At 58.3% G+C, this 9,327-nt stretch overlaps 1 protein-coding gene across 1 annotated transcript; it reads right to left on the bottom strand.

The window, feature by feature from the left end:
• Nucleotides 1–3,182: 3,182 nt before the first annotated feature.
• Nucleotides 3,183–6,142, bottom strand: LOC107184506 (secretoglobin family 1D member 2-like). Its single transcript, XM_015569842.1, has 3 exons — nucleotides 6,003–6,142; nucleotides 4,495–4,682; nucleotides 3,183–3,320 (listed from the first exon to the last, which is right to left on the bottom strand). Exons 1-3 carry the CDS (start codon nucleotides 6,055–6,057, stop codon nucleotides 3,291–3,293), a joined length of 273 nt encoding a protein of 90 aa, XP_015425328.1. The 5' UTR covers nucleotides 6,058–6,142; the 3' UTR covers nucleotides 3,183–3,290.
• Nucleotides 6,143–9,327: the final 3,185 nt, after the last annotated feature.

The raw sequence follows: 9,327 nt of genomic DNA, 5'->3' as shown, positions 1-9,327 counted from the left end.
AGAAAATATTTGATGAACAGAATAAACTGGTGAATATAATAGAATCAGGGGCATAGAATGGGAGTGGACTGACAATTCTCAGGGTAAAAGGGGTGTGGGAGGTGTGGGAAGAGACTGGAAAAAAATCGTACACCTATGGATGAGGACACTTGTGGGGGCAGGGGTTAGGGGCAGAGGGTGGGGTGGGAACCGGGTGGAGGGGAGCTATAGAGGAAAGAAAGAGGAACAACTGTAATAATCTGAACAATAAAGATTTAATTTAAAATTTTAAAAAAGAATTAATACCTCCAACACACACACACACACACACACACACACACAAAAGTTTGCTTCAAGTGGGCAGATGCCAAAGCCAGTGCTTAGGGCTGGGAACACTGAGCCATCATGGAGGGTTAGTGGGTGCAGAGAGGAGATGAGAGGGTGAGAGAGGGGAGAGCACCACCTCATCCAGAGAGGAGCAGGGAGTTGACAGCAGACATGGCCTGACGTGAGGGGTGGACAGCCCGGAGGGTGTATGGGGTGGGATGCAGGCCCTGCTCCCGCTTCCAGGTGTCTTTGCTCCGCCTCTCGGAGCCCTCAGGTGTGGGAGGCTTTCCCTGTGTGTCTGGTCAAACACACACAGCATACAATTTCCCATTTCACCTTATTTGCGTGTAAAATTCATAGCATTGCTGCATGCACCGTCTTTATGTCACCACTGTCCAGTCCAGGTTCACCCCTAACAGGAGCTCCCCCATTAAAGAGTCACCTCCCCCAACCCCCAGCCCCGCCTGTACAGCCTGTGGCCCCCTCCCCCTCGGTCAGCAGCTCAGGAGCAAAGGCCTGTGCAGACCTGGTCTCAGTGGCAGAGCCTGGGAGTGAGGACGGGCCTGCAGCTGCTGGGCTGGCTGAGCCTGAGGACAGGGCTGGGGGCCGAGGGCAGGGTCCCCGGGCTTCTGCTGTGCTGGAAGCTGCTCACCCTCAGGCACAGCCTTGCTGTCCCCCTAGGTCAGTGGGCCCCACCTTCCAGACACTGGGGGCCACCCTTCAAGAGGGAGCTGAGGCCTGGGGACCACCTGGGCTCTCCTCAAATTGATCCCACACCTTGGTCCTAGGCGGGGTGGGGGCATCCCTGCTTCTGAGTCTTCCTGGCCGGTTCTGAGAGGATCTGAGCCAGGTGGCAGGGGCCATGGGAGCACATGCTTCATCCCTATGTCCAGTGGCGGTGACGGCCCTCACCTTCCTGGAGACCAGTCACTGGGAAATGGGAGGCAGGACTGTGACCCCTCGGACCCCGTCCGCCCAGGGGCTGCTGGCTGCTGGCAAACTCTGAGGCAGTTTACAACTCACAGCAATGGGTGACACCACTTGTCCTTCTTACTGTGAATGTATTCACTGTGTTCTCACAACCACTCTGTGATGTGACTACCACATCGCAGACAGACACAGGGAGCGCAGATGGCTCACTATGCCTGTGTGTGCATGTGTCTGCTATGTGCATGTCTCTCTGTATGCATATCTTCTGTATGTATATGCCTTGCTATGTGCCTGTCTGCCTGTGTGCTTGTCTGTGTGCGTGCATGTCAATATGTGTTTTTGTGTGTGTATACATGCGAGTCTCATTATACATGTCTCAGGGGGAGGTCTGTGTGTGCGTAAATATGTGTATCACTGTGAGTGTCGCTAAGTATAAATTGTGTGTCTGTGCATAAAGGTTTATTTTAGGGGTGAGACATGGAATGAACCACACAGAGGAGGTGGTCACCTGTTCTGTGCAGGGAGCTATGTGGAGGCAGAGGGACCCCGACATGTCCACGTGTGGGGGTGTGACCCAACGTACCACCTGCGTGAGTGGCATATAGACAAGGATGGCTGAGCACAGATCCGGGCCGGGCAGGGAGATGGTCAGAGGGTGCAGGCACGGGTCATGCGAGGCCCCGTGAGCAGCACCAGCGGGGCCTTGGTCCTCCTGGTGGGACCCCAGCCTTGTCTCTCAGGCTGTGGCAAGAGCTCTAGAATCCTGCGTCCACCGAGCACAGGCTGTAGACTGAGCACATCATGTGCTTCAGAAAAGAGGCAACTGAGTGTGTTTCCCGATGTGACACACACACACTCACTGTGGCCGGAGGGGCATCACTGATAACCTGGCACCATCGGCTATGCTCTCAGCCATGTGGGCATCACGAGCCCTTCATCATGGGAGATGCTGAGGACGAATGAGACGTCCTCTTCCTGGAAACACGGGGGACCATGGCCCATGGTCAGCAAACTGCGGCTCGCAAAACACATTCGGCTCTTTGGCCCCTTGAGTGTGGCTCTTCCTAAGCCTTAGAAGTACCCTAATTAAGTTAATAAAATGTACCTACCTATATAGTTTAAGTTTAAAAAATTTGGCTCTCAAAAGAAATTCCAATCCTTGTACTGTTGACATTTGTCTCTGTTGACTAACGAGTTTGCCGACCATTGGCCTAGGCTCTCAGGTGCAGAAGAAGGGCTGGTTCCCCCTCCTATGGGGGGTCACTGTGGTGTGGATGCCCAGGCGCATTGCAGGGAGGGCAGCTCCACCCCCAGGGGGGGGGACTTTGCAGCTGCGATAAAGGTGCAGATTCTGAGTGTGGGCGACCACCCTGGATTCCCTGGGCCTGCTCTCTGCCGTCCCACATGTGGGGCAGGAGGAGCAGAGGTTTCACAGGAAGGAGGCTCAGTGGCAGCTCAGGGGGGCCCTGGAGCCCATGCAGCCAGACAGGGACTGCATCCGCCCCCAGCGGGAAGCCGCCAGGAAGAGCTGCCCCCTGGACTTACCCAGGCAGCAGGGCCTCCGCACCCTGGGGTCTGGGCAGAGAGTGACAGACCGCAGCCCCCTGTCCTGGCCCCTGGGACAGACTCCCCTGACCACAGTGCACCGTGGGCCTGGCCGCAGCCGCTGGAAACAAGTCTGAGCTCTCAGGTGTGCGGCTGGCTGCGTGGGCCCCTCGGGGATGGAGGTGCGGGAGCCTGCGTGGCTCATGCAGGGCCTGGGCCTGGGAGGCCTGTGCAGAGATGCGGGCCAGGCCCTGAGCCAACATTCCCTCTGTGATCCGTGCCCTCAGACACCAGGTCACTGCCCATCGGGTCAGCGTGATGCTCTGTGGTCACCACCCAAGGCCCCCTCATGATGCCCCACCCACGGCCAGAGACTGGGATGAAACAAGACAAGCGGGACGTGCAGGGCAAGTGATTTATTGAAGCAAGACGTTGAAACCTCTACATTTTCCAGGGAAGGTCAGGGCATCCTTGAAAGCAGGGGCCCACTCAGGTGAGGTTTGTGGAATCTATTCGTTGCACTTGTCCACTATAGCCTCCTGAAATAGACACAGAGAGAAAGGGTTGTCAGTCCTGCTGTTCCTGGAGATGCCACGGGCACAGCGTGTGCTCACAACCAAGAGGCAGAAGGCATTGCAACCAGCACAGGCCAGCGGGGCGGCGGGCAGACAGGGTGCAGGTGGGGATTCAATGGTCCCGGTGCTGGCCCAGCAGCAGACACGTCAGGGAGGACCTATGGCCACGTCCAGACACAGGTGCCAAAGGACCCAGGATTGGCCTCGGGTTTCTGATGGAGCAGGAGGGGGACAAGGGGGTCAAGAGCCCGAAATATGCTTTCGCTGAGCCCCAGGTTCCAGGACGGGACTGTTCACTCCAGAGTGGACTCGGGGCGGAGGGGTGGAGGGAGAGGCCGCAGGAGGAGCTACCTGCAGAGATCTGCATCCCCGGGGGGGAACGTGCAACCTGGTGGTGCACTGACATGTCCACACTGAGGCCCTGAGCGTGGGGACAGGTGCTTAAAGCCTGACCTGTTTCAGGGGAGGAGGAGCAGAGACACACCCCCTCCCCCCAATGTCTGATTTCCTCAGAGAGACAGGGAGGCGGTCAGCTCCACCTGTGGCTGCAGAGGACAGACTGGGAGCGGCCCTGCCCTCTGGCCTGATGGCTGCGGAGGGAGAGGGGCGAGGGGACAGGGACTGGGCCTGGCTGTGCAAAAGCTGCCAGAGCCCCGCCTGCATCCCTCATCATGGGACTGGGCCAGCTCCCTCCCTCCCCTGCCTCCCCCTGCACCCCCCACCCCATGGCGTTCCCCAGGGACAGAGCCTCCTGCCCCCCTGCCTCCCCCTGCACCCCCCTCCCCATGGCATTCCCCAGAGACAGGGCCTCCTGTCCCCAGTGAGGGACCTCGCCCTCCAGAACGCTCCCAGGCAGGGAGGCAGCAGTGTCGGGCCCTTCACCATCACCGCCTGGGCCCTGGCTGTCCCCCCTCAGGACACGTGGGGAACCCAGAGCCCAGGGAGGGGCCTGCAGAGGCTGTGCAGCCTGAGGCTGGCCCAGCGGGTGTGCGGTCACCATCTACCCTTGGCCACGGGCCCTCTCTCAGAGGTGAGCAGAGGGACCGGTACCCCCACCTGTGCCCCCAGAGCAGCGCCCTCCTCCTGCCTGGCCATGCAGCGGAGCAGCAGCCTCTATGCAGAAGGAGAATGGAGTTACCACAACGTTGTTGATTTTTTTTCTGCCAGAATAGGAGATGCTGTTTGTGCAATGCTTCACATCCAACACAGCCTGGTAGAAGGATCTGGGTGCGTTCAACTTCAGAAGGGTCCCTAAGAAGCCTAGATTCCTATTCATGATGAACTTATTCGCTTCTTTTTCAATAACTGGACAGACTTCTGCATTTGCTGGAGCAGCAGAGATAAAAACACATTGGATGTAGGAAAGTCACTTTCCCCCACGCCTCTGTGACCCCAGAACGAGACAGGAAGCCCGGGGCCAGATGGCCTCCTCCAGCGACAATGCATCTCCCCCACGTCCTCACTGGGCACGCTGCAGAGCCCGGATGGAGCACAGGTGACCACCCTGGTCAGTCTTCCCTTTACCAAGTACACCCAGGCCTTCCCCAGATCCCCTGCTTCGCCCCAGTCACTGTCCCTGGGTTCCAAGGACTCAGCTTTGCCCCTCAGTAGAGCCTCACCTGCCTTTGCGTGGCTACTGGGGAGGGAGCCGTTAGCCCTCGGTCTTTCCAGGGAAGGGGGGGTCAGGTCCTGGCTGGGCCCAGAGGGAGACAGTACATGCGGAGAGGAGGGAGGAAGGCTGCTAAGGGACGGGGGATGCCCTTGGAGGCTCCGTCTGACACTGGGATCATGTCATGGGAGGGAGAGGGTCAGGCTTCACCACGGAAGTCTGTGAGGGTCACACCTGACGCTGAGGACAGACCACGTGGGGAGAGAGAATGGGGTTCAGGAAGTCAGATGGAAGAGACTCCAAAGGACTTGGCTCAGCCCCGAGGGTGTGAGGACCCGCCCAGCATGGCTGGCCACTGGGCACCTTCACCGGGAAAAGGGCAGTGGCGGCCCCAGCGCCCCCACTGGCCCTGCCCGTCCTGGTGGGGCCCCTGAGGAGGGGCAGGCCTGTGGGGCACCTGAGCGCCTCTGGGTCTCAGAGCCACGTGGACACTGGCCACTCTGAGCCGCAGGCGGCACTGCTCCTCTGGAACGGAGCCCTCTCCTGCTGGAACATTCTCTGAGTCTGAACCTAGGAGTCCAGCAGCCTTGGGCTCACCTGGGACCTGAGAGACCCTGGAGGAGACGGCGGTGAGACCAGGGCGGCCTCGGACCACCTCCTCTCCACCATCGCCCCAGCTTCTCTCCTGGGCGCGGGGATCCAGGGAGGGGAGGCCGGGGAGATGCAGCCTGTGTTCCAGGCCACAGCGCTGCAGGGGCAGGTCCCTGACTCACGAGAAGGTGACTCCGTCCTGCTGCTTCTGCGACACAGACCAGGCGGCAGTGGGGCCTCCCACGGGACCGCCCACACTGGCCTGCGGGGGTTTCTGTAGAAGTTCCAGAGCCCCGGGATCGGACACCCCGAGTGCAGGGCTTTGGGGGCTGGTCCACAGGGCACGGGAAAGGTTTATTCTGACCCACCCCCCTCCCCATGTCAGTCACCTGGACCGGAGAAGGGCCCTTCCCGGCTGATGGTGTCTGAGTGGACGTGACACTCACCGTCAGAGCAGCAAAGGGCCAGAGTGACCAGCAGCAGAGACAGGGCCAGCTTCATGGTTCCTGCGGCTGAGCGTTCAGCTGAGCAAACCGTGAGCGCTGAGGAGCTGGGCTGAGCAGCCTGGGAGCCCAGGGCTATTTGTACCCGGGGAGCCTCACTCGTCCTGCCACAGGGGACGGGCAGGTCACAAGGCCTGGCCTCCAGCCACCCTTCCTCACGGTTGGCTGATGCCACCCATCAGTGTCACCACCCGGGGACTTGGTCAGAGCGGGACTTGCTGGCACCGGGCACGGCTCCCTCGGCACCGCCTCAGGCGGGAGGGGCTTCAGCTCCTTCATTGCAGGAGATGAGTGACCCTGAGTGAACGAGCTCTCAGTGTGGCCGGGCCGCAGCCTCAGGGTGAAATGGTGCCCGCGGTGCCCGGGCTGCTTAGGGCAGTGGAGGGAGTCAGTCCGTGGTGTCTGCCTCCCCCGAGAAAACAGTGCCGAGAGGAGGACCACCCTCCCACCACCACCTTCCTGCTCGAGCGCCTGTGGAAAGCCATGCCCACACCTTCAGATCCATGAACGTCCACGTGTCCTGGTGACGCTTTCACTTGTCAGTTCACAGGTGCAATAGGACCTGCCCAAGAATCTAACTGGCCACCCTTTAGCGCACAGAGTGATGTTCAACCACTGAGCTGCCCCGGCCAGGCTCTCGCTATTTTCTGCGCATGTTTTCTGTGAACTAAAAGCTGCTGTCTAATAAAGACTAGTAAATACAGAGGCTCTCAACTTATTGAAAACATTCCCTTCAAACTTGGTGGGGAAGCATATAAAAAGCAATCAATAAGTTGGTCATAATCCTATAAAATATAAAGCTAATATGCAAATCGTCGTCATGTCCTTGAGCCTTCCAGCCAAGGCGGCTGGACCTGAGCCCGGGCCCAGGGACCTGAGGCCAGACCACGGGACCTGAGGCTGGGCCCCAGCCCTGCAGGGATTGAAGGGGTTGGGTCCGGCCGGGTCTGGGTCTCGCACTATCTTGAGGCATGATGAATGGGTGTGGACTTGACTCTGGGTCCCACGGCGACCCTCAGATTCTGACAGTAGGGAGATTTTTGTATGCACTTTACTAATTTTCTTTCATTCCTGACACTCCTATTATAGAGAAAAGGCAAATAGCAACATTAAAGCATTTTCTTTAATTAATACCCTTTTATTGTGCACGAATTCCATGCACCAGACCACTAGTATGTAGATAATTAAACAAACATCAGAGAAATCTAAGGTACTCCAGTGAGAAACGCAGTGAGAATGGGTGAAAGTTGATGCTGTAGCTGATCAGCCCAGGGACAGCAATCCTCCCTGCAAACCTGTCACCGTGGACCTAACAGAAACAGTGGCCCCTTGGCGACAGGAACTGTAGCAGCAACAAAAACACACCGACGTCCACACACGTGAAGCAGGCAAACCCTAAGGATGAAATCACCAACATTTCCTCAGCAACAGGACCAGGGATCTAAGAACACCATGCACACACCTTGCCCTGAGGGAACATTGGAGCATTTAAAGTCCACTCTTCGGGTATCATTCTGCAGGTTCGTCCCCCCAGATCAGAGCCTAACCAGCAGCTTCCCACGTTGTTGAGAACCTGGAGGCCGTTTGGGTCTCTTTCAAATGTGGGACGTTGCCCTCAGTGGGTTGAGAGCAAGAGCCCATCTTCAGGGCCAGACTCCCGGGTTCAAGCTCAGCTCTGGAGCTTCCCGCTGGTGGGGTCCCCAGCAGGTGCTGACCCCTCTGCCTCAGTGTCCTCATCTGGAAATAAGGGGACAACACAGATGTGCGTCAGGACAAGTGGGTTCATCTAGGACAAGTGGGCGGCACCGTCCCTGGCAGCCAGCGTCAGCTATTACAATTATGCACCAAAATGGAAAAAATGTGAGTGACAGTGGAACAGAACAGACCGCCTCATCCCCAAAGGCCAATATCAGGCGATCTCACCGACTCTGCCAGGAGGAGTGTTGGTTTACCCTCAGGGCTGATGGGCGTCGGAATTTGGCTCTGGTTTTATTCTGTGCCTCAGTGTCCTCGTCTGGAAATAAGGGGACAGCACAGATGTGCGTCAGGACAAGTGGGTTCATCCAGGACAAGTGGGCGGCACCGTCCCTGGCCGCCAGCGTCAGCTATTACAATTATGCACCAAAATGGAAAAATGTGAGTGACAGTCGAACAGAACAGACCGCCTCATCCCCAAAGGCCAATATCAGGCGATCTCACCGACTCTGCCAGGAGGAGTGTTGGTTTACCCTCAGGGCTGAGGGACCCTCTTCCTCCAGCAGAAGCTCTCGAGCGTCAAGGACTCTCCTCCATCCACAGCTCCTTCCAGCAGGAGCCGGGCTCCCAGGCCCAGGTGAGGCTCGGTTAGTGTCACGGGCGCTACACCTGGGAACTGATGAGACATAAAGCAATGGCGGGGCAGGGCCACCTCCTCACCCTCTTCCTCACCATCCTCCGCCCCCTTTGGTGAGCTGATCCCACTGCAGGGCCCTCTGTTCATCCCGCTAAAGGGGTTGCTTTGTCACCTTGTGGGCAGACCACTCCCGGGAATTGACCCTGGCCACCAGCTGACTGGAAAGGGAGGAGCCTGGAGGGGACCCTCACTCCTGCTCGCTCTACAGGAGTTTCCCCAGCCCATGCCGGGCCCTCACTCCCCAGGGTGATGTCTCAGCAGGTGCCCCACCTGCTCTCCATCCACGTGGACACACTTCTAACCAGGTGTTGCCACTCTTTTCCCTCCGCACTGGGGACTGTACTGCTTTGTTCTTCAATATCACGTTGTGGATTTGAAGACCACTTGGTGGTTTAGTGTTTAATATTTGGTGGGTTTTGTGGGGGATTTCAAAGGAGGACGGGCAGGCGTGAACCCCAGGTCCGTGTGTGCTGTGGACTCAGCCCAGGTGATGTGGATTCCCATGGGGTCGGGCGTTGACCTGTGGCGGCCGATGGAAGGGCGTTTACGGGGTGTTTCTAAGGAACCATCACTCCCTCTAGCTCTCCTTTGGACATTGTTTCTGTCCTGACAGCTTGGTCTCCGACACTGGATGATAGTGACGGAGAGGAGAGGCCTTGGTAGCAGGGAGATCGTTTCCGTGTCACTTAAGGGGAACAGGGAGCCCGGCTCCCCGGGTCCAGTGTGGAACCTGTCTCTGCAGCCACCACTGTGGGGCCCTGATGCCTTCCCGGGGCCGCAGGGATGGGCAGGGGAACGCTCAGCAACATCAGGATTTGGGGTGCGGTCCCCCTTTCCACCTGGGGCTCATGTGGACTGAGTCAGCTGGAGAGAGGC

This window comes from Myotis davidii, unplaced genomic scaffold, assembly GCF_000327345.1.
Source record: "Myotis davidii unplaced genomic scaffold, ASM32734v1 scaffold826, whole genome shotgun sequence".
Classification (NCBI taxonomy): domain Eukaryota; kingdom Metazoa; phylum Chordata; class Mammalia; order Chiroptera; family Vespertilionidae; genus Myotis; species Myotis davidii.
Note: the sequence above shows the minus strand (reverse complement) of the source record. Positions and strands in the feature narration are given on the sequence as shown.

What these genes read in the sequence shown, in the direction of transcription:
- LOC107184506 (XM_015569842.1), bottom strand. Translation starts at nt 6,057, where the DNA reads ATGAAGCTGGCCCTGTCTCTGCTGCTGGTCACTCTGGCCCTTTGCTGC. An exon ending in GGCCCTTTGCTGCTCTGACG is followed by an intron (nt 4,683 to 6,002) that starts GTGAGTGTCACG and finishes CTGCTGCTCCAG; the next exon opens with CAAATGCAGAAGTCTGTCCA. An exon ending in AAAAAATCAACAACGTTGTG is followed by an intron (nt 3,321 to 4,494) that starts GTAACTCCATTC and finishes TGTCTATTTCAG; the next exon opens with GAGGCTATAGTGGACAAGTG.